At 44.4% G+C, this 25,817-nt stretch overlaps 1 protein-coding gene across 4 annotated transcripts in view; it reads right to left on the bottom strand.

The window, feature by feature from the left end:
* Window positions 1-25,817, bottom strand: part of slc27a6 (solute carrier family 27 member 6) — a 65,645-nt gene that overhangs the window by 18,946 nt on the left and 20,882 nt on the right. For all 4 annotated transcript variants that reach the window (XM_061748014.1, XM_061748017.1, XM_061748016.1 and 1 more), the window contains exons 4-5: window positions 11,735-11,859; window positions 225-419 (exon numbers count right to left, since the gene is read on the bottom strand). In XM_061748014.1, the coding sequence (XP_061603998.1) occupies window positions 225-419; window positions 11,735-11,859 (320 nt within the window). The remainder of the gene's footprint in view (window positions 1-224; window positions 420-11,734; window positions 11,860-25,817) is intronic.

The following is a 25,817-nucleotide window of genomic DNA, read 5'->3' as shown; positions in this document are numbered from 1 at the left end:
AAAGTAAGAACATTTTGGTTTATCCCCTCCTTCTGACATTTGAAAATACTGTAACATTAGCATGCTCTTTTCAGAATTAACAAAACGGCTTGAGCTAATGAAGCTGATCCTGCACTTTATTGAACGCAGTTTGCAGTCACACATTTTATCAAGGGTAGGTACACAACAATATACTGTATACCAATGTACTACTACAATAGACATTGGAATTGCCATCCACTCACCCTGTAGAAGAAGTTGGAACGCCCCACTGTGCCAATCTTGCCAATGTGATTCATGAAACACAGGTTTCCCTCAGTGGAGCCGTATACCTCACACATTTTTATGTTTCCATAGCGTTGCTGGAACTCCTGCCAGATATCCTGACGCAGCCCGTTCCCGACTCCCATCCGCACTACGTGAACCTTGTCCATCTCTGTCTGAGGGTGGTAAAATCACATAATAATCTTTGGTGATTAGTACACACACATGACAGTTTGTACATTTGATTTGCATTCATAATTATCTATGCATACCACGATGAATCTGTTATACTATTGTCCTCTTTTCACATCTACAGTGTATACACTATTACCTATACCATCCATCCATTCTCCATACTGCTTATTCTACCTATACATTTTTTGAAACTCTCCTTCCTATCCCTAAGTACATAACACTTGACCCTCAAACAAACTCAAAATACCAAAACAAAATATAATAAAACTGTAGGGTTAAATCAATCTTCAGTTTCTTGAATTACATGTATCCATAATTCCTCAAATATATTCATTTTAACCTGCAAGCTTGCCCGTCACATGTTTAACTCTGTCCCATCATTTTTCCATGCTAGGAGGTTGTGGTTTTGGCCAGGAAACAATTAATATTTTCATTGCTATTGTAATCAATATTAGAATAATTGTCTTATTTTTTATTAACATAACTTTTGGTATGATCCATCCGTCCATTTTCTTCCACGGGTCGCGGGGGACAGTAGCTTTAACAGGGAAGCCCAGACTTCCCTCTCCCCAGCCACTTCATTGAGCTCTTCCGGGGGCATCCCGAGTCATTCCCAGGCCAGCCGGGAGTCAAAGTCTCTCCAGTGTGTCCTGGGTCGTTCCCGGGGTCTCTTCCCGGTGGGACATGCCCGGAACACCTCACCAGGGAGGCATCCAGAAGGCATCCTAAACAGATGCACGAGCCACCTCATCTGGCTCCTCTCAATGCGGAGGAGCAGCGGCTCGACTCTGAATCCTCTCCCGGAATGCTAAGCTTCTCACACTATCTCATAGGGAGAGCCCGGACACCCTGCGGGGGAAACCCATTTCGGCCACTTGTATCCACAATCTTGTTCTTTCGGTCACGACCCACAACTCGTGACCATAGGTGAGAGTAGGAACGTAGATCGACAGGTAAATTGAATGCTTTACTTTTCGGCTTACCTCCTTCACCACAACAGACCGATAGAAAGTCTGCATCACTGTAGACGCTGCACCAATCCGCCTGTCAATCTCAGATAGATAAGAGACACCAACATTGTTTTTGTTGTTGTTTTTTGTCCTATTTGACTGTTAGGTGAAGCAGAAAGGAAGATCTGTATCCCTTTTATGCCGGAACAGTTTTATTGTGTCACAGCGGACCTTTTAAGCCGCCACTGTGGTTTCTTTGTATTCTGATGGACATTTATTGAGGCGGCACGGTGGCCGACTCGAATCAGTCCTGTGTTCTTCCATCACAGTCTGGTTTGGTGCTGCTACAAAAAAGGACAAACTCTGACTGCAACGGACAATCAAAACTGCTGAAAGGATTGTCGGTACCCCCCTACCCACCCTTGAGGACTTGCACGCTGCCAGAACTAAGACAAGGGCGTGCAAAATCCTCTCGGACCCTCCCCACCCCGGTCACCAGCTCTTCCAGCTCCTTCCCTCAGGTAGGCGCTACCGATCAATGCAAACTAGAACTAGTAGACATTCCAACAGCTTTTTCCCTCTTGCAATCAACTTCTTAAACAGCTAACTTATAATTCCATTACAACAAGCTGGCAATTTTTTGACTTGAGTTCGTTGTCACATTTCTGTGGGGCCAATTATGTATTACTCGTGCACTCACTGTAGTTGTCTCGCCGTGCTGCACTATTTGCATATAGTGGCCACTCATGCCAGAGTAGCATCTGCTCCATTTGCACACTGATTGAGGAGTATCTGTAACATTTGCACAACCATTGTCCCAGATTATCGCACTACTCGTCACTTTAAACCGCATACACTCCTTGAAGTCTCAGTGCCCTTTGCACAATGGTCATTGCACCGGGGTATTGCGATATTAGCCATTCGAACTGCTCTAAGTGCTAGAGGACTCTGCATCTTTTTGCACAATTGTTGTTTGTTGTTGTTTTTTGGCAATGTCTTTATGTCTCCAAAGTGTTCTGTAAATTGACTGTCTGTTGTACTAGAGCGGCTCCAACTACCGGAGACAAATTCCTTGTGTGTTTTGGACATACTTGGCAAATAAAGATGATTCTGATTCTGATTCTGGTTAGAGCGTCAGCCTCACAGTTCTGAGGTGCGGGGTTCAATCCCCGTCCCCGCCCGTGTGGAGTTTGCATGTTCTCCCCGTGCCTGCGTGGGTTTTCTCCGGGCACTCCGGTTTCCTCCCACATCCCAAAAACATGCATTAATTGGAGACTCTAAATTGCCCGTAGGCATGACTGTGATTGCGAATGGTTGTTTGTTTCTATGTGCCCTGCGATTGGCTGGCAACCAGTTCAGGGTGTACCCCGCATCCTGCCCGATGATAGCTGGGATAGGCTCCAGCACGCCCGCGACCCTAGTGAGGAGAAGCGGCTCAGAAAATGGATGGATGGATGGACATTTATTGAGAATTAGTCGTTCAGTCAAACAAAGTTTTTAAAGGGGAGTGACAGAAGAAACAAAGGCAAGAGAGTGAAAAGGTAACTAAATAATATAAGAAAAGAAGACAACAAAAGACAAAGCACTAGCTGTGAACAAGATGAGGAAAGTAAAGCATTTTATAACTAGTACAATGACACATTGGAATCTAGTGTTGTATGGGTCAGTAGTGCTACACCCTGTGAGGGAAGGACAGGATGAGCCAGGACAGGAGGCGAAGCATGCAGGACAGGGGCCGTGGACCCAGCTGCACAACTGAAGTGTGGTGGGATTGGCTATGTAAATTATAAACGTGTTGGATCAGAGTGTAAGTGAGGGGATACACAAGAAACTCACATATTTATAAGTTAATTGTCACAATGAGAGTGAGTGGAACCACACCCAGCGAATAAGTCCCAGAGGTGTGTGTCTGCAGACACATGCAATTGAATTGACACCGTTTCGTATGCACAATAACCATCAGAAGTGTCCTGTAATTGCTGTGCCAGCACCACGGGGGGCTGAGGACCCCATCCCACCCAATCGAGAAGCGGGGTCCGGCCCAGGAGTGCACCCGAGAGCAGCCCGGTGGACGGGACACCTCCCACACTATGATCCAACAACTTTGAGTACAATAATAAAATTTCAAATTTCTTGCAAACCGACTTCAACGCAATAAAGAAAAATCATTAATTACAGCTATTCAAGATACAAACGGCAACTGTACACAGTCACCGCTAGAAATAAATGAAATATTTTACAATTATTACAAGTATATGAGCTTATATGCATCTTCGAACAACCCAGACCAAAAAGAAATTGAAACTTTTTTTTAATGATCAAACATTCCTCACTTAAACACAGAAACTAAGGAGAGTCTTGATGCCACATTAACTATCACAGAATTCCATACATACACAGTGCATTAAAAAATATGCAGTCAGGAAGGGCGCCTGGCCTGGACGGAATTTTGGTCGAATTTATTAAATATTTCTGGTCAATACAAGCACTTCTATTTTTCAGAGCAGTCAAGGAGATAAAAGATAAAGGTCAAATTAGTAACCATATGAACACAGCTGCAATCAAACAACTACTAATACCAGAAAAAGAACTTACTCTCCTGGCTAATTATCGGTCTGCCCTTATCTGGCCTCCGCTTTGGTTTCCCGTTCCGGCTCCTGGTGGGGGACGGTGGGGCCCCCCATCGCTCCTCGGGCCTCTTTCCTCCTTTTCTCTTCACTCCTTGCGTCCGGCTGTAGTCGCCTCCCCCTCTTCTCGCGTAGGGCGTGGGGTTCCCTGCTGACCGTGGGGCCCACTGTTGGGTTTTGTCGCTGCCTGGTCTGGGAGCAGGTCCACCTCCCGCACTCTGGGGCAGGTAGCGGGTGCCGGCTGGGATGGGGAGGTTCTGGGGGGGGTGGTACTGCGGCCCTGGGTGTGATGGTCCTCTCTGCCTGTGGTGGTCCCGCCGGACACCATTTACTGTAAATATTTTTTCACTAATCATATCCGGGAACAAACACATTCTCAGGGTTTCTTGGGGGGCTGGTGCGGGGCAGAGGGAATGTAGGCGTCAGACCGGGATTCAGTACGTCAGAGCTGGTTCTCGGTCTAGACTCGTTGCTTTCTGGGAATGATGCGAGTTTTTCACACATGGATTTGGGGATCCTCTGCCATTCCTCCTTGCAGATCCTCTCCAGTTCTGTCAGTTTGGATGGTGAACATTGGTGAACAGCCATTTTCAGGTCTCTCCAGAGATGCTCAATTGGGTTTAAGTCAGGGCTCTCGCTGGGCCATTCAAGAACAGTAACGGAGTTGTTTCTGAAGCCACTCCTTTGTTATTTTAGCTGTGTGCAGAGGGTCATTGGCTTGTTGGAAGGTGAACCTTTAGTCCAGTCTGTGGTCCTGAGCACTCTGGAGAAGGTTTTCTTCCAGAATATCCCTATCCTCAGCCACATTCATCTTTCCTTCGATTGCAACCAGTCGTCCTGTCCCTGCAGCTGAAAAACACCCCCACAGCATGATGCTACCACTACCATGCTTCACCGTTGGGACTGTATTGGACAGGTGATGAGCAGTGCCTGGTTTTCTCCATGCATACCGCTTAGAATTAAGGCCAAAAGTTGTATCTTGGTCTCATCAGACCAGAGAATCTTATTGCTCACTATCTTGGAGTCCTTCAGGTGTTTTTTAGCAAACTCCGTGCAGGCTTTCATGTATCTTGCCCTGAGGCGGGGCTCCGTCGGGCCACTCTGCCATAAAGCCCCGGCTTGTGGAGGTCTGCACTGATGGTTGACTTTCTAGGACTTTCTCCCATCTCCCGACTGCATCTCTGGAGCTCAGCCACAGTGATCTTTGGGTTCTTCTTTACCTCTCTCACCAAGGCTCTTCTCCCCGATTGCTCACTTTGGCCAGACGGCCAGTTCTAGGAAGGGTTCTGGTCGTCCCAAACGTTGTCCATTTAAGAATTATGGAGGCCACTGTGCTCTTAGGAACCTTAAGTGCAGCATAATTTTTTTTGTAACCTTGGTCAGATGTATGGCGTGCCACAATTCTGTCTCTGAGCTCATCAGGCAGTTCCTTTGACCTCATGATTCTCATTTGCTCTGACATGCACTGTGAGCTGTAAGGTCTTATATAGACAGGTGTGTGGCTTTCCTAATCAAGTCCAATCAGTATAATCAAACACAGCTGGAGTCCAATGAAGGTGTAGAACCATCTCAAGGATGATCAGAAGAAATGGACAGCACCAGAGTTAAATGTATGAGTGTCACAGCAAAGGGTCTGAATACTTATGGCTGTGTGACATTTAAATTATTTTTTTTTAATAAATCTGCAAAAATTTCAACAATTCAATTTTTTTTCTGTCAATATGGGGTCCTGTGTGTACATTAATGAGGGGGGAAAATTAACTTAAATTATTTTAGCAAATGGCTGCAATATAACAAAGAGTGAATACTTTCCGTACCCACTGTGTGTGTGTGTGTGTGTGTGTGTGTGTGTGTGTGTGTGTGTGTGTGTGTGTGTGTGTGTGTGTGTGTGTGTGTGTGTGTGTGTGTGTGTGTGTGTGTGTGTGTGTGTGTGTATATATATAGTCGGCACGGTGGAAGACTGGTTAGAGCGTCAGCCTCACAGTTCTGAGGACCCGGGTTCAATCCCCGGCCCCGCCTGTGTGGAGTTTGCGTGTTCTCCCCGTGCCTGCGTGGGTTTTCTCCGGGCGCTCCGGTTTCCTCCCACATCCGAACAACATGCATTAATTGGTGACTCTAAATTGCCCGTAGGTGTGACTGTGAGTGCGAATGGTTGTTTGTTTGTATGTGCCCTGCGATTGGCTGGCAACCAGTTCAGGGTGTAACCCGCCTCCTGCCCGATGACAGCTGGGATAGGCTCCAGCACGCCCGCGACCCTAGTGAGGAGAAGCGGCTCAGAAAATGGATGGATGGATATATATATATATATATATCAACTGTTTTCTTTTGTATTAATGTGCTATTCTTTTGTGAAATAAATTTTAGTTCCTAAAGAATGTAAAAAAAACTTGGGTTGTGACTTAATGACCAAGTTAAATTTTGGGTCCAGTTGGGAACCACTGATTAACTGAAAGTTTGAATATTAAACATACATTTACAGTGGTCTATTTCCCCTCACATTTTTTTAGGCTTGAAGTGGGGATTTGATAACATTGTGCAATTGTAAGTGATGCAAAGAGTAACAAAACTGCCAATTTTTTTTATAGGGTCCGCTGAGAAAATAGAAGACGTGGACAAGATATATAACTTATTTTTAGAGAGAAGCAAATCAGGTAACGGACCTTGGCCGGTTTTGGAGCTATTTCTAAAGATATTTAGAATTTACAGAGGCACTCCCACCACACTTCAGTCGTACAGCCGGGTCCACTATCTCTGTCCTGAATCCTCCATCCTGTCCAGTCCTGTCCTGTATTGTCCTGTCCTTCCTTCACAGGATGCAGCACTTCTGCCCCATACAAAACTCAAATCTAATGTGTCATTGCATGAGGCAAATAATGATTTAACTTTCCTCATCTTTATTACAACTAATAAAGTTGTCCTGTCTTTTGTTGTCTTCTCTTCCTACATTATTAATTTATCTTTTCGCTGTCTCTCCCCTTTGTTTTTTCTGTCATTCCTCCTTAAAACTTTGTTCTGTCCGACTGAAATTTTCAATAAAAATCCATCAGACGACAAAGAACCACAGTGACAGCTTAAAAACTCCACTGCGTTACAGTAAAACTATTCCGGGATAAAAGGGATACTTTCTGTTTGACCTAACATCGGAACAGGACAAAAAAAAAGAGAGTCTGTCATGTGCTCAAATCCTAAGGCGCTGATTGGCCAAAGAGGAGATCTGTGTATCGCCGATCGAACCAGCCCAACCATAGCTGTCGGCTCAGTTTCCTCATACGAAACTAGATAGTCACCAATTAAATTTTTAACCCGAATAAGAGCGCAAGCGTCTTATAAGTGAAATCTTTAACATTCGTATTTCAATACAAGGCCCTTGAATAAAAGAGAGGAAAACATCATTGTTTTACATAGGGTTACCAGTCGATTAGTCAAGGTTTATACACAGTTTCACTGTGTGCTGTATCTCCTTTGATGGGTGTCATTCATGTGTGTAAATCGTTAATGTTCGAATTACCGATACTCAGATGGCCACTAATGAGGACAGTACCATGGCCAAGGTTTCACCCACGCAACAAAATGGTAGAGGAACAGTGGACAAAGAGGACTTTCAGTCTCGCATCAATAAGGAGCTCTGCCATCGTATTATGTGTACGTGCATGTCATGTGTCCACTTTGGGAGGATCAAACAAAGACAACAAAAGATGTTTTTCTTTGGTCCGCAGGGAATAGTGTGATTCACGAATCAGTGATTGTGGACTAGAAAACGGATGACAGTGCATAATCTCCACAAAAGAAATAATTGTGAGCACAGTGTAACGAAATATGATATGATCCTTGACCCTTGGAAACGCGAACATTGTGCATCATTGAGGAAATGAAATCCCTGTGGTCCTTGCTTTGAAAATGTACCGGTACAGTTCCGTGAAAAAGTATTTGTCCCCTTCTCAAATTCGTATTTATCACCAAACAAATGTAAACATAAAATGCAGTTTTGTATTCATTAAGTACAAAAAGTATTCAGAGCTACCTGGCCGGGTGTCAAAAAGGTAATTGTCCACTAAACCTAACAACTGGTTGTGCCACCGTCAGCAGCAAAAACTGCAATCAAACTGCTCATGAGACTTTTTTTTCTTTCCCACTTTTCCTTACAGAATTGTTTTACTTCAGCAACACTGACGGGTTTTCAAATATGAACGGCCTTTTTAAGGTCATGTCACAGCATTTCAATTGGATTCAAGTCCGGACTTTGACTTGGCCACTCCAAAAGCATTGTATTTTTTTAAGCCATTCAGAAGTTGAGATGCTAGTGTGTTTTGGATTGTTGTCCTGGCTGAGGCCACAAACTGATGGCTGAACACTTTCCTTCAGGATTTTCTAGTAAAGAGCAGAATTCATGGTTCCATCAATCACAGCAAGTCATCCAAGTCCTGAAGTAGCAAAGTAGACCCAGACCATCACATTCAGAGGTGGAAAGTAATGAAATACATGTACTGTACTTCAATACATTTTCAGGTACCAGTACTTGAGTATTTATTTTTCTAGTGACTTTTACTGCTTACTTTCCAAACTCAACTATCTGTACTAGGGCTGTCAAATTTAAAACACATAATTTATTTTAACCACACACACTCCTTTACCTTAACCGCGGATGGATATCTGAAATGTGGCGCAGATTGCTATAACATCAGTGATCAGGTCAATGCTTATGCCAGTACAAAGATAAGTGAGGAAACTCAGACTGGTGTGCTTGGTGTCAAAATTTGCTTCAAAATTCACCGCAATGGGACTTTCGAAAAATACAAAGGTCATTTGTACAGTATCGAGTACAGCGGTGAACTCTCTTTTCATCGAAGCGCAACAAGTTTAAAAAAAAGCCAAATCAAAGCAAAATGCGGTACACTGTGATATATTTGGCGCCTGTGATTAATCGCAGTTAATCAAAATTCAAGTGTGATTAATCTGATCCAAAAAATCGATTGACACCCCTGAAGGAACTGTATATAACTTTATTTCATTAGTACAAATAAATGTTTTTTTTTTTTTCCATTTAAGCCTACCAGTTTGTATTCTTGTTTGTTTTGTCCATTGTTGCCCCAAGAGAAAGCATGCTAATCATCTGGAGCGATACAAAAATCTCACCGTATGTATTCTACAACCCCAATTCCAATGAAGTTGGGACGTTGTCTTAAACATAAATAAAAACAGAATACAATTATTTGCAAATCATGTTCGACCTATATTTAATTGAATACACTACAAATATGAAGCTTTGGAGGTGGAATTCTTTCCCATTCTTGCTTGATGTACAGCTTCAGCTGTTCAACAGTCCAGGGTCTCCGTTGTCGAATTTTACGCTTCAAAATGCACCACGCATTTCAAATGAGGGACAGGTCTGGACTGCAGGCAGGCCAGTCTAGTACCCGCACTCTTTTACTACGAAGCCACACAGTTGTAACACGTGCAGAATGTGGTTTGGCATTGTCTTGCTGAAATAAGCAGGGGCGTCCATGAAAAAGACGTTGCTTGGATGGCAGCATATGTTTCTCCAAAACCTGTATGTACCCTTCAGCATTAATGGTGCCTTCACAGATGTGTAAGTTACCCATGCCATTGGTACTAATACCATACCATCACAGATGCTGGCTTTTGAACTTTGCATCCATAACAGTCTGGATGGTTCTTTTCCTCTTTGGCCCGGAGGACACGACGTCCACAATTTCCAAAAACAATTTGAAATGTGGACTCGTCGGACTACAGAACAATTTTCCACTTTGCATCAGTCCATCTTGGATGAGCTTGGGCCCAGAGAAGCCGGCGGCGTTTCTGGGTGTTGTTGATAAATGGCCTTTGCTTTGCACAGTAGAGTTTCAAGTTGCACTTACGGTTGTAGCACGGAACTGTATTTACTGACATTGGTTTTCTGACGTGTTCCTGAGCCCATGTGGTGATATCCTTTACACATTGATGTCGGTTTTTGATGCAGTGCCGCCTGAGGGATCGAAGGGCACGGGCATGCAATGCTGGTTTTCGGCCTTGCCGCTTACATGCAGTGATTTTATCCAGATTCTCTGAACCTTTTGATGATATTATGGACCGTAGATGATGAAATTCCTAAATTCCTTGCAATTGTACGTTGAGGAACATTGTCCTTAAACTGTTGGACTATTTTCTCACGCACTTGTTCACAAAGCGGTGAACCTCGCCCCATCTTTGCTTGTGAATGACTGAGCAATTCAGGGAAGCTCCTTTTCTACCCAATCATGGCGCCCACCTGTTCCCAATTAGCCTGTTCACCTGTGGGATCTTCCAAACAGGTGTTTGATGAGCATTCCACAACTTTTTTGCCACCTGTCTCAGCTTTTTTGGAACGTGTTACACCCATAAAATTCTAAGTTAATGATTATTTGCTCAAAACAATCAGGTTTATCAGTTTGAAAATTAAGTATATTGTCTTTGTAGTGTATTCAATTAAATATAGGTTGAACATGATTTGCAAAACATTGTATTCTGTTTTTATTTATGTTTAACACAACGTCCCAACTTCATTGGAATTGGGGTTGTATTGTGTTGAAAAAAAGTCAATGAGATTGCATTTTTTCTTTTTTAATAAATCTGCAAAAATTTCAACAATTCAAATTTTTTTCTGTCAATATGGGGTGCTGTGTGTACATTAATGAGGAAAAAAAATAACTTCAATGATTTTGGCAAATGGCTGCAATATAACAAAGAGTGAAATATTTAAGGGGTTCTGAATACTTTCCTTAACCACTGTATATAATTTCTAATAATTAAAAAAAACTTGGGAGGTTTGCAGCACAGTTAGAAAGTCTGTCATGGTGTTACGTCAATGTTTACGTTGTTGCACTTTGTGGCACAGACAGCAAGTTTGTTTCCTAAACTTCATAGTGTCATTTAGTTAAAATTTTAAACAGTAGCTATTTTGTTCGAGTTGTTCTTTCTTTTTACATATTTTGTTACTTAATTTCTATTTTACAGCACAGTCTTGGCATTTTCAATAAACGTCATAATAATTTTTTTTAAAAATGGTCACGTGATGTTCCACATTAATGGAAGCAACACTTGACAATGTAGTTGTGACATCATTTCGGTCAACAGCAGAGGGTGATGTTGCCCAAAATGGAGGCCCCCTTAGACCGATGAAGATGGATGACTTGTTTTGTTTAATTCTGATTGCACTAACACAATATGAATCAGACTTCACTACTGCTGGCACATACAACGTATACTTACACAAAAATGTTTTTTTTTTGTTCCCCTTTGACTGCACTGCAGATGCCGCGGAGAAACGATACCAGGGGGTATCAAACTCATTTTTGTATTATGGTTTCCCTCAGAGGGCCGTTATGACTGTGCAACCATAGAAATGTTTATTCGCCTCATCATATGTTTACATATACACAACAAATTGATGGATAACTAGTTGTGAAGTCAATGATAATGTGTTTGCTCAACTGTTGTTCGAGGTATTCAACAATAAAAAGGGGGTTGGTAACAATGTTATTATTCATAAAAATATGACAATTAAAAGTTTTTGGACAGATTTTAGCAAGAATCGTGGAAGTTGTCGCATATGATTTGCATTCACGGGCCACATAAAATGATGTGGTGCACCAGATCTTGCCCCGGCCCTTGAGTTTGACACCTGTGGACAACACCAATCTATATTTATCAACATGCACAGTTAAATAACAAACACAGTGTTACCTTTGGCTGGTTGCAGAGGTATCTGCACAGTTCACCAATGTACTGGAAAACTGTCACTTTATGTTCTCGACAGTCACTCCAGAATTGTGAGGCTGAGAACTTCTTCTTTAGAAGACATGTGGCACCTGTGATCGATCAACAGCATGACAAAGATAACATTATTAAACGGTAATCCCCCTCAATATCACGGTTCAGACTTTGCGGCCCTGGCTCCTTGTGGATTTGGATTTGTAACACATCTATTTCCCCCCCCCCCCCCCCCCTTACATGTACAGCGGAACCTCAGTTCATGCACAATTCAGTTCACGAACAAAATTTTGATGAAATATTGCCTTAGTTCACGATCTATGCTCCAGTTCATAAACATTCTTAGCATGGACGCGGAAGGGTCCATGTGTCACACATTACAGGTATTTTTGCTTTTTGCTCTAGATTAGCCATCAATAATTCCAAAGAAACGAAAAAACAAACACCTTGCAATTGTTATTAGGAAGGCTAATTGTATTGCTATTGGAAAAAAAAAGAAGGAACTAGCCAAATGTAAGAATGGTGTTCGTGTTTGTGATTTCACTGCACAGTTTTGTTTGGCAAAATCTACCATCTGTTTATTGTAATAATCAATTCATCCATCCAATTTTCTGTATCCTCATTAGGGTCAAAGGCGGTTGGAGTCTTGGCTAGCTGACTTTGGGTGAGAGGCGGGGTACACTCTGGATTGGTCGGCAGCCAATCCCAGGGCACATATAAACAAACAACCATTCACACCTCAGGACAATTTGGAGTCTTCACTGAACCTAACCTGAATGTTTGGGGGGGGGGGGGGGGGGGGGGGGGGGGAGTGACGTACAAACTCCACACAGAAAGGCTGGAGCCCGGATTCAAATCCAGACATGCAAACACCAAAGGCATGAAAAAAGTGACAAAAAAAAAAAAAAAAAAGAACATTGTAGGGGGGGGGATCACCTGGGCCCCCCGCTGAGAATTTTTTCATTTTAACATTAATTAAGCAATCTGGAAGACTGAAGACTACAATAAGGCGAAATCAACACATTTTCTTCACGCAGAAACACACTTATTCACACCGCTCGAGTCCATGTTGATGTAGAAATTTAAGATTACAATAAAAATTGTCCTCATTTGTTTGATTTTTTGTTTGTTTTGGCCTCCAACTTGAGCCAGGCCCATCTCCGCCTGCACCTGATGCCCGCTTCAAGCTGTGCCACATGAATAGCATCCTCCTCTTTAAGCACTCTCATTCTGGAAAAGAATTGACGAACGTAATTAGTAAAGTAATTAAGTTACTTTTTCAAGGTAACTGTGGCAACAGTGCTTAAACGTGAGAGTAACAATAGAGGATGTCCGTTGCAGAGGTGGGTAGAGTAGCCAAACATTGTACTCAAGTAAGAGTACACTTGAAAATAATGCGACTCAAGTAAATGTAAAAAGTAGTCCTCCAGAAAATACTTGAGTAAGAGTAAAAAGTACACAGTGAAATAATTACTCAAGTACTGAGTAAATAGCACAATTTTTTGGGAAATAAAACATTTGCAATTTACTGTATGTATGCATGTATTTGTTCCCTTCACGGTAACGACGACCTTCCCAAAATGGTGGCCATTCAGGCACGACGATCAGCCGGGCTGGTTTATCTAGTGTTAATACCTATGCCATGGAAGCCCAATAGAAGACGTTGTGTGAGGTCATGTGACTTTCTTTTGCCGTTTGATTGGTGAACGAGACTTAAACGTCACTCGTGCTTAAATTAGATTGGAGCAAACAGCGCCCAATGCGGAAGTCGAAGTCATAGCCTCGCGAATGAAATAGTTGATAAATAAGCAGTAATTGATCAATAAAAGGTAGCGAGCGACATTTAGATCATTGTAACGGAGTAAAAGTACCGTTACCGCTAGCTGTCAGCGTTCAAGGAGTACGAAACAGCCTATGACGACGGCCCAGGAAAAACTCATCGCATCGATACGATTCACGGAAATGAGTTTCGCCTATTTTGAGTTCAAAATGGCGAATTTCGCAAAGGCAAATCCCCAACCTCAGAACTGTGCGGTAAGGCACTAATCCATCCATCCATCCATTTTCTGAACCGCTTATCCTCACGCGGGTCGCCTATCCCAGCTAACTGCGGGTGAGAGGCGGGGTACACCCTGAACTCGTTGCCAGCCAATCGCAGGGCACATATAAACAACCAATCGCAATCACATTCACACCTACGGGCAATTTAAAATCTTCAATTAACCTACCCTGCATGTTTTTGGGATGTTGAAGGAAACCGAGGTACCCGGAGAAAAAACACTCAGGCCTTTATTGTGGGCGCTCGTTCGACCAACTTCCTGAAGACTGGCTCAGCCAGGAAGCCCCACCTCTCACCACGAGGTTTGCGAGGACATATCGAACCTCGCCCCGAGCTACACTTGCTGGTCCTTGGGCAGCTCGCGGGCAAGCTCCGTTGGGAAGGAAGTGGGCGGCGCACATCTGCTCCGAGTGTCTTGCAACAGCGACACCCCTGACCTCTGGCCGCCCTAACTTGGAACATTTTTTCCCTTGTTTTCCTTCCTCCTTTTTCCGGCAAATCCACCTGTCGCCAAACATTCGGGAGATCGACCAGCTTGCCTAAATTGTGTTCCACGCACGCAAGTCCAACTTGCGGTCTATTAAAAGTACAGATTGGTGCATATTTGGGTTTAAATTAACGAGAACAGGAACCCGCAGCTCCATGCATTGTTATCCCGAGCTCATTTCCACCCTCAGACTCCTTTGCCAATGTTTGTCTGGCCTTTGTTTTGCTTTTCTCTGCATTGTTCGCCTGTTAGATCTAGTCAAATTTTCGATAAAAATTCACTACCTGTATCATTTGTGTGTGTTTGGGTTCGTGAAAAAAACCTCTGGTTATCGAGAACTCTTATCTAATCCCTGTAGCAGCCTTCAGATTACGAGACATAGAGGTTTTCGTCACTTTGTCCTGATGTTTTAGACATCTAAAAAGAGACGTGGTGCACCTTTTATGACCGGAAATATAATTAATTAATTAAGTTTTTATCCAAACCAATATACAGTGGGTACGGAATGTATTTTTCACTCTTTGTTATATTGCAGCCATTTGCTAAAAAAAAAATCAGTTCATCTTTTTCCTCATTAATGTACACACTGCACCCCATATTGACAGAAAAAAGAAAATCTTGAACTTTTTGCAATTTATTAAAAAAGAATAACTCAAATATCACACAGCCATAAGTATTTAGACCCTTTGCTCAGTATTTAGTAGAAACACCCTTTTGAACTCATACAGCCGTGAGTCTTTTGGGGAATGATGCAACAAGTTTTTCCAGGATTTTGGGATCCTCTGCACTTCCTCCTTGCAGATCCTCTCCAGTTCTTTCAGGTTGGATGGTGAATGTTGGTGGACAGCCATTTTCAGGTCTCTCTAGAGATCCTCAATTGGGTTTAAGTCAGGGCTCTGGCTGGGCCATTCAAGAACAGTAACGGAGTTGTTCTGAAGCCACCCCTTTGTTATTTTAGCTGTGTGCTTAGGGTCATTGTCTGGTTGGAAGGTGAACCTTTGGCCCAGTCTGAGGTCCTGAGCACTTTGGAGAAGGTTTTCGTCCAGGATATCCCTGTACTTGGCCGCATTCACTTTTCCTTCGATTGGAACCAGTCGTCCTGCCCCCGCAGCTGAAAAACACACCCACAGCATGATGCCGCCACCACCATGCTTCACTGTTGGGACTGTATTGGACAGGTGATGACCAGTGTCTGCTTTTCTCCACACATACCGCTTAGAATTAAAGCCAAAAGTTGTATCTTGGTCTCATCAGACCAGAGAATCTTGTTTCTCACCATCTTGGAGTCCTTAAGGTGTTTTTTATAGCAAACTCCATGCAGGCTTTCCTGTGTCTTGCACTGAGGAGGGGCTTCCGTCGGGCCACTCTGCCATAAAGTCCCGACTGGGGGAGGACTGCAGTCATTGTTGACTTTCTCGAACTTTCTTCCATCTCCCAACTGCATCTCTGGAGCTCAGCCACAGTGATCTGTGGTATCTTCCTTACCTCTCTCACCAAGGCTCTTCTCCCCCGATTGCTCAGTTTGGCCAGACGGTCAGCTCTCGGAAGGGTTGTGGGCGTCCCAAACGTCGTCCATTTAAGGATAATGGAGGCCATTGTGCTCTTAGGAACCTTAAATGCAGTAGAATCTCTTTTGTAACCTTGGCCAGATCTGTCCCTTGCGACAATTTTGTCTCTGAGCTCTTCAGGCAGTTCTTAAGGCAGGCGGTAATTGTTTAAATGTTTGCTGATATATTAAAAAAGACAAACTGAAATATCACACAGCCTTAAGTATTTAGATCCTTTGCTGTGACACTCATATATTTAACTCTGGAGCTGTCCATTTCTTCTGATCATCCTTTAGATGGTTCTCCATCTGTGTTTGATTATACTGATTCGACTTGATTAGGAAAGCCACGCTGTCTAAGACCTTACAGCTCACAGTGCATGTCAGAGCAAATGAGAATCATGAGGTCAAAGGAACTGCCTGAAGAGCTCAAAAACAGAATTGTGGCAAGGCACAGATCTGGCCAAGGCTACAAAAAATATTCTGCTGCACTTAAGGTTCCTAAGAGCACAGTGGCCTCCATAATCCTGAAAAGGAAGACGTTTGGTACGATCAGAACCCTTCTTAGAGCTGGCTGTCCGGCCAAACTGAGCAATTGGGGGAGAACCCAATGATCACTGTGGCTCATCCACACACAGCATCAGCACTAGGGCACCCCAAGGTTGTGTCCTCTCTCCGTTGCTCTTCTCTCTCTACACGAACGACTGCACCTCAACGCACCCGGCTGTCAAACTCCTCAAGTTTGCAGATGACACCACTGTCATCGGCCTCATCGAGGACGGTGACGAGTCTGCATATTGACAGGAAGTGGAGCGGCTGGAGCTGTGGTGCGGCCGACACAATCTGGAGCTGAACACGCTCAAGATTGTAGAGATGATCGTGGACTTCAGGAGGCATACTTCGCCACAGCTGCCCCTCACGCTGTCTAACTGCCTTGTGTCAACCGTCGAGACCTTCAAGTTCCTGGGAATTACTGTCTCGCAGGAGCTGAAGTGGGCGACCAACATCAACTCCGTCCTCAAAAAGGCCCAACAGAGGATGTACTTCATGCGGCTTCTGAGAAAGCACGGCCTGCCACGGGAGCTGCTGAGGCAGTTCTACACAGCGGTCATCGAATCAGTCCTGTGTTCTTCCATCACAGTCTGGTTTGGTGCTGCTACAAAAAAGGACAAACTCCGACTGCAACCGACAATCAAAACTGCTGAAAAGATTGTCGGTACCCCCCTACCCACCCTTGAGGACTTGTATGCTACCACAACTAAGACGAGCGTCCAAAATCCTCTCGGACCCTCCGCATCCCGGTCACCAGCTCTTCCAGCTCCTTCCCTCAGGTAGATGCTACCGATCAATGCAAACTAGAACTAGCAGACATTCCAACAGCTTCTTCCCTCTTGCCATCACCTTCTTAAACAGCTAACTTACAATTCCATTGGAACATGCCGCCAATTATTGACTTGAGTTCGTTGTCACATTTCTGTGGGGCCAATTATATATTACTCGTGCACTCACTGTAGTTGTCTCGCCATGCTGCACTATTTACATATCTGTTGTTGACCAATACTGGCCACTCATCTGCTCCATTTGCACACTGACTGAGGAGTATCTGCAACATTTGCACAATCAACATTATCCCAGATTATCGTACTACTCGCTTGAGGTCTCGGCGCCCTTTGCACAATGGTCATTGCACCGGATTATTGCAATATTAGTTATTCGAACTGCTCTAAGTGATAGAGGACTCCATCTTTTTGCACAATTGTCAAAAAAAAAAAAGTGTCTTTTTTACCATTGTGTGCTTATATTTTTCACCTCAACACTCCAAATTGTGAGATGACTAGCTGATTTTCATTGTTACCGTGACAGTGATAATAACGTTCTATTTAGGGCTTCACAATTAATCGAATTTTAATGGTGATCGCAATTTTGGCTGCCACGATTAAATAAGCCTGATCGTCTGTGATTTATTTATTTATTTTTGTACATTTAAAATGCGTGCTCTGCGGCAACTTAGTCAACCAGCCACCGGGGAGCGAAGGCTTCATTGAGCTCCCTAAACAAGCGAGCGGGCCAGAGCACTCTGCAGCAGTAGCCTCTCAGTCACTCTCGGTGGAATTACAAGAGTGAATCATGCCTGGAGAAGCAAGCACAGCTAAGATTGGAGGTAGCGCCTTGGAAAGGGATGGACATCTGTTTTCTGGACATGTTTTGATTCAAGGCAAGAGACTTTAATGAGAAGCCATGATATGTTAGCAAGTCAGTAGAGTTGTCTTCCCCAGATTATAAATCTGTTCAGGCATCTGAAAAAAAAAATAAACGGCAGAAAAACATGTGATCCCCTCGCACAACGATTTCTCCAAAGTGGCATTAAGCACACTGTACGGAGGCTAGCCAGCCTGCAGTCGAAGAGTTCAAATTAAGCTAGACACTACAACGACTGTTCATACTGTAGCGTACAGTGGGAACAGAAAGTATTCAGACCCCCTTAAATTTTTCACTCTTTGTTATATTGCAGCCATTTGCTAAAATCATTTAAGTTAATTTTTATAAAATTAAAAGGGGAACCACGTCTCTTTTTAGATGTCTAAAACATCAGGACAAAGTGACGAAAACCTCTATATCTCGTAATCTGAAGGCTGCTACAGGGATTAGATAAGAGTTCTCGATAACCAGAGGTTTTTTTGTCGAACCCAAACACACACAAATGATACAGGTAGTGAATTTTTATCGAAAATTTGACTAGATCTAACAGGGGAATCTACAGGGCAACAATTCAGAAAAAAGCAAAACAAAGGACAGACAAACATTGGCAAAGGAGACTGACTTGTGATGTGAGGGTGGAAATGAGAACGGGATGACAATGCATGAAGCTGGGGGTTCCTGTTCTCGTTAATTTAAACCCAAATATGCACCAATCTGTACTTTTAATAGACCCCAAATTGGACTTAAGTGCTTGGAACACAATTTAGGCAGGATGGTCAATCTCCCGAATGTTTGGCCGGTCCTGTCCGGACGGGAAACAGGTGGATTTAGCTGTTCACAAGACGCTCGGAGCAGACGTGCGCCGTCCGCTTCCTTCCCAACGGAGCTTGCCCATGAGCTGCCCAAGCACCCGCAAGGGTCATCATAGCCTGCACTTAAGCCTGGCAGTCCCAACGTTCCAGCGCCAGAGTAATCCTGCACCTCCGCGGTACACCTGCCGATTCCTCGCTTGAGGGTTGTGAAGAAACACAACCCCAACATCGACTGGAGCAAACTGTCGATTACTGGTTGGAGCCATTTTTGCCATTCTCACTGTCTACTCTCACCCGTTTCAACCTACATACACAAGGTAACTCAATGGGCTTTACATGATTAAAAACATTTAAAAACAAAAAAAAACAGCTGATAAACATTTAAAACAAAGAGAAAAATAAAGGTGCAATCAGAATCAGTGGACCTCATCCACCAGCGGCACCACCCGATCTCTCTCTCGTCCCAGAAGAATACCACAACCTCTCTCTCCTGTTTTCCGGAAGGAATTGGCCATCTCCACCAAGTGCTTCAGCGCCTCCTGGAGAATCGCCTCTTCGCCAAATCCGAAAAATGTGAGTTCCACGCCTACTCTGTACACTTCCTGGGATACATCACCGCGAAAGGACAGATACAACCAGACCCGTCAAAAATCCAGGCAGTTGTCAACTGGCCCATCCCCTCCACCCGCAAGGAGCTACAACGCTTCCTGGGTTTCACGAACATCTACAGCTGGTTCATACAAGACTATAGCAAGTTGGCGGGTCCTCTCACTAGCCTCACCTCTACCAAATCCCTGTTTCGCTGGACACCGGCCGCTTCCCTAGCCTTCAAACGCATCAACGAATTGTTCACTAGTGCCCTGGTTCTAAAACACATAGACCCCCCCCCCCCCCCCCCCCCCTACAGTTTATGGTAGAGGTTGACGCCTTGGACACCGGAGCCGGAGCCATCCTCTCCCAGCGGGACCCTGAAACCCACAAACTCCACCCCTGTGCCTTCTTTTCTCTCCACCTGTCACCCTCCGAGCGGAACTATGACGTAGGCAGTTGTGTGGGCCTTGCAAGAGTGGAGGCACTGGTTGAGGGATCCCGGACCCCCTTCATCATCTGGATGGACCATAAGAACCTCGCCTACCTGCGCTCTGAACCCCGTCAAGCTCGTTGGTCCCTGTTCCTCAGCCACTTCAACTTCAGCCTCATCTTTCGCCCTGGGTCTTGTAACAGCAACCCTGATGCCCTCTCTCACCTCCATTCACCTCCCTCCAGCTCTGTGGAACCAGAGTCCATCCTTCCCCCCTCCTGCTTTGTTGGCGCCACCACTTGGGAGATTGAAAGGGTGGTTAAGGAGGCTCAGAGGAGCCAACCGGACCCCAACACCGGACCTCAAGACCGTCTCTTCATGCCCGATTCTGCCAGTTCTCAGGTGCTTCAGTGGGGCCACAGCTCTAAACCCACCTGCCATCCCGGAATCACCTGAACCATCCAATTCATCAAACATCACTTCTGGTGGCCCAGCCTGGCTAAAGACACCCTGGAGTTTGTCCTAGCCTGCTCTGTCTGTGGCCGGGGAAAGGCTTCACATCAGCCTCAAGTTGGTCTGCTGCACACTTTACCCATCTCGAGCCGCCCCTGGTCCCACATCGCCCTGGACTTTGCTACCGACCTTCCCCCCTCTGAAAGTAACACCGTCATTCTTACCATCATAGATCATTTCTCTAAGTGTGTTCACTACGGGCCACTTCCCAAGTCACCTTCTGCTCTCGAGACCACTGACCTTCTTGTCATCCACTGTTCAAGTGTTTATCGTACTTTTTCCTGTTACCAAGATCATCAATCCTACATCTGTACAGTTAAACTTACCCCACATCTGTACAGTTAAACCTACCCCAATCTCTCAAGCTCCATCCCACGATTCATGTATCCCTGCTCAAGCCTGTCTCCAAAAGTGTTCTCAGCCCTCCGGCCGTACCACCTCCACTATCCAGACGCGTCAACAATCATCCTGCCTTCACAGTGTCACGCATCCTGGTTGTACGGGCCCGGGGGTTTCAGTTCCTCGTGGACTGGGAGGGTTATGGTCTGGAGGAACCTTTTTTGATTCCACGTAAGCTCATCCTGGATGACTTGCTTATTAAGGATTTTTATGCAGCTCACCCGGGGAAGCCTGGGAGGACGCCAAGGATCGGCACTGTGGTGATCAGCACTCTGAGCCCCCTGTGCAGAACATGGGCGCCGCTCCGTTCCTCTCTCTCCTTCCCTCTCCACCACTGGTCATCTCCTCGCCTCCGCACCTGGTTTCCATCAGCACTCATCACAGCCTGCACTTAAGCCTGGCAATCCCAGTGTTCCAGCGCCAGAGTATTCCTGCACCTCCTTGGTACACCAGCCAACTCTTCGCTTGAGTATCACTTTCTGAAGAAAGTTATTTAACTACCAGTGCTCATATTTACCCTTGTGGCTTCTCCTCCTCCTCCAATGCCTTCCACTGTCTCCTGCAACGCCACCCGCCTCACCACACTGCAAGGCTCACTTACCTGCTCATTTGTCATCCTCCTGCACTCTCATGCTCCCATGGACCACCCTCACGGACCACCCTCTGGATTCTGGATCTCGCACAGCTCACAATAAAAGCCCTTCCCACGACTTTTCTGTCTCAGTCTGCTTTTGGGTCCAATGTAACACCTTTGGTTTCAAACGATAACACAACCCCAAGTCTGGCAACCGGTCCATGGTGTACCTCGCTTTATGCTTGAAGACAGCTGGGATACGCTCCAGCTCACCCGTAACACTAATGAGGACAAGCGGTATAGAAATTGGATGGCTGAATGCTACCTTTCTTTGCATCATTTAACCTTTTCAGAATAAAGGATTTAAACTGAATCAAAATCAAATCAACAGCCTGATATTGAGCTGCTGAAGACAGGATTTAGAGATCTACAAAGTGAAAGCCTGAGATTGGCAAAAATGGCAAGCCTAAAAGAATATCATGGAAGCTGTAATAGCTTTCATCACAACACATTAAAAGCAAAGCAAACAACAGTCGTAAGAGTTCTTGTTCATGGAAAGGATTTCTTCCCACAAAGGATTTGTCAAGAGACACTGCCTGAAATCTAAGATGATATACGCAGACATATATTCGCAATATAGGGCAATTTATACACTCACTGCCAATGACTGCTTTTGAAGTCAAATATTGATGTTAACTGGGAGAGCTGGCACTGAATGAGTGGAGGCACATTTCCAAGAATACCACATATACAGTTTGGCATTTTATTGACTTCTCTGAATTGTTCAAGTTGTTTTACAAACGTAGAAATAGGTTTTTGTAAAAAGTCAAGTGTGCCATAATCTTTAGCCTGCTACGCAAACCACTGCAAATATTGTTGTCCAACAAAATTGTGGCAAAAGGTCAACAGCCCATTTTTATACAGCTGTTAGACAGGTAAAAGTCACAGACGCACTTTCCCCTGTTTATTGAAGAGGGCAGAGTCAAAGACACAAATACAAAATGAGAACACTCACTAGCAAAAGGCCAAAACTCATGTCCAGACATGCCCTCTTTGGATTCTCGTGTTTTTGCTTCGGAACTTTCCTTTCCTATCCTTTCCTAGCGAGATGATACTTGGATAGGTCCTTTCGAATTCCACAAAATGCTTAGGAAAGGTGTCCCAATGCTACCTTTAAGCCACCTTTAACATAGGTTACTCCCTGCGCAACCTTTACAATAGGAAAGGAAATCTATTACCCATAATCCTTTAGTACAGCCGCAATATATAAAGCAACAGACAACCGACGAGGTTTGCAGACTACACAAAGACGCTTGAGCGTCAACATTAGAGACATCAAAATGATTTAAAAAGATATATATATATAGAAATATTTTACATGGGTAGAATCTGTGGATTATTTTAAAAGACACCTCTTTCATTTTATTACGCAAATAGTGTGCAGGTAAACCTGCAAGCTAAAGACTTTTACGTCAGCGGGACTCGCCGTCGCACGATGACGTCAGCGCTGTCCTTTCACATGTTCGGAAGGAGACACCATTTCATGTCTCCTTGACCCATAAAGGTTAAGGAAAGGTGACATAAAGTTTAGGAGATTGAAGAATCCAAAGAGGGCCAGAGACTCAATCATTAAGCCACATCCCGTAAAAGGCACACAGCTCAGGTGCACTGTTTATATGTAATTACATGTTGAACCAGTTTATTTCTTTACATTCTCGTTGAGTATGTTTTCATACATTACAATTCAATTTTTTTCTTTTATTGATGGAATTTCAATTAATTGTAACGGTGAATATTGATGTAAAAGTAAACCGAGGAACGAATTCAACTTGTAAGTCAAGGTAGCATGGTCAATCCTTTGTGATGGACTGGCAACAGTCCAAGGTATACCCCCACCTCTCATTAGATGGACTGCCTGTGACTCTGAACAGGATAAGCGGTATAAAATGGACAGATGGGTTACGTATGCGATACCAACAGATGTGCTGAGCATGTGTTAGGCCTTACTGCATTTTTTGTTTGTTTGTTTTTTGAAAAAAAAAATGTTCTTGGTGCTGCCTCGTCAATGTTCTCAGAGGTAACAGAGAGAACATGTTTTTTTTCTTTTTTCAATTTACATCACAGCAACCCAACAGAACTGCCTTTAAGTGTCAACAGCAATAACACAGAATTTAAGTAATTCAAATATTAAACGTAACATACCGTGAAGTTGGCCTGTACTTACTCAGCCCCCCCCCCCCCCCCCCCCCCCCCCCGCCCCTTTAACCTCTGCCCACATATTTAATCAATTAAATATGAGAGGACAACAACCTGTTCAAGGTTTATCAGATCAGTCTGGACATTTACCCTACCAGTTAAGGACATTGAACTTTTCTTGGAAAAGGGTTCTGTTTATGCAGACCATGATTTTGGAGCAACATATCCTGCATTCAAGAGACTGCCCACACAAGAATATTTCAACAAGAGAAGAAACACATTGTGCACAAATTGTGCATACCTGTAGCTTCAGAAGAGGGTTTAAAATGACCCTCACAGGCTGGTAGCAGCACAGAAAACTCCACGCAGCCTGATGATGCACGGAGCGGAGCTGTGATGGCGTGCTGGAGCCTATCCCAGCTATCTTCGGGCGGGAGGCGGGGTACACCCTGAACTGGTCGCCAGCCAATCGCAGGGCACATATGAACAAACAACCGTTTGCACACACATTTACAGGATGAAGGATGAATATGGAGACGGGGGCGGCTGTGGCTCCGACTGCCCTTGGGCAAGACACCAAACGCTAATTTGCTCCCATAGAGCCTGGCAGTGCCTTGCATGGCAGCAGCCGCCCCATTGGTCTATGAATTTGTGTGTGAATGGGTAAATGTGAGGCTTTGTAAAGCGCTTTGGGCACTGTGACAGCGCAGATAAAGCACTACATACTGTAAGTGCAGTCCATTTACAATTCACCCGAACTGAAGAGCGTAACGGCCTTCCACAGGGCCATAGCAACAAATACGCAAAAACAATGCAATATTAGCATTCATTTCCTGCTTAAAAGTGAAAGCCGGTCATCCATGGGTTCCCATTTTGGCAGCGACACTGTGACGAGTGGACAGAAATGACAGTGCCCTCATTATTAAAATAATGAAGGAGCCACTCCTTCATTATTTTAGCTGTGTGCTTAGTGTCATTGTCTTGTTGGAAGGTGAACCTTCGGCCCAGTCTGAGGTCCTGAGCACTCTGGAGAAGGTTTTCGTCCAGGCTATCCCTGTACTTGTACAAGTTTACAATATTTTCAAAAATGTGTTCAAGTGAATAGAATTGTCTTTTAAAAAAAGGGAGTAAAGCTCAAAATTCTTATACCGTAAAGTGCCGACTATAAACCATGACTATTTTAACTGCTGCGGCTTAAATAATGGTTCGGCTAATCTGCGGATTTTCCAAATCCCAGAGGTTCACGGTCTATTCTTATCTTCACTTTGACTCAGCAAAATAGCGTTTAGTGCTCACAAACCTTTCCATGTGCTCCATGTTGACGTGTTAAACTTTTTTAAATCTGAAAACTTAAACGCATTCAGATCTGCTCTGCACAAGCGCACTCCCTCATCAGTGTTTTTCGTTTTATTTTTATTTTGGTCTTTCAATGCTTTTAATCATGTAGATCAGTTACATTGTGTATTAAATGCGTTATAAAAATACATTTGCTTTGCTGTAATGATGACAAACGGCATAGAAAATGTGTAAACTTTGTTTTCATCATTTAACCTTTTCGGAGTAAAGGCATCAAACCATATCAAAATCAAATCAACCGCCTAATATTACGTTTTGTTCAATTCCTGTAATTAAATAACACATTAGATGAAGTTTTCTTCAAGTTTTGATTCAGAGTCAAATGTGCAGTGATTCCAATGCCTTTCTGTGGATGGAAATAAATGCATCCATCCATCAATTTTCTACCGCTTATCAGGGTCGGGTCGTGGGGGCAGTAGCTTTAGCAGGGACGCCCAGACTTCCTTCTCCCCAGCCACTTCATCCAGCTCTACCGGGGGGATCCCGAGGTGTTCCCAGGCCAGCCGAAGGACGTGGTCTCTCCAGCGTGACCTGGGTCGTCCCCGGGGTCCCCTCCCGGTGGGACATGCCCGGAACACCTCACCAGGGAGGCGTCCGGGAGGCATCCGAATCACATGCCCCAGCCACATCATCTGGCTCCTCTCGATGTGGAGGAGCAGCGACTCTACTCTGAGATCCTCCAGGATGACAGAGCTTCTCACCCTATCTCTAAGGGAGAGCCCGGACACCCTGCGGAGGAAACTCATTTCGGCCGGTTGTATCCGGGATCTTGTTCTTTCGGTCACGACCCACAGCTCGTGACCATAGGTGAGGGTAGGAACGTAGATCGACCGGTAAATTGAGAGCTTCACCTTTCGGCCTTCTTTACCACAACGGACCGATACAAAGTCTGCA

The sequence above is a fragment of the Phyllopteryx taeniolatus genome, chromosome 15 (assembly GCF_024500385.1).
Source record: "Phyllopteryx taeniolatus isolate TA_2022b chromosome 15, UOR_Ptae_1.2, whole genome shotgun sequence".
Taxonomy (NCBI): Eukaryota; Metazoa; Chordata; class Actinopteri; order Syngnathiformes; family Syngnathidae; genus Phyllopteryx; species Phyllopteryx taeniolatus.
This window is presented reverse-complemented; position numbering and strand designations above follow the sequence as displayed.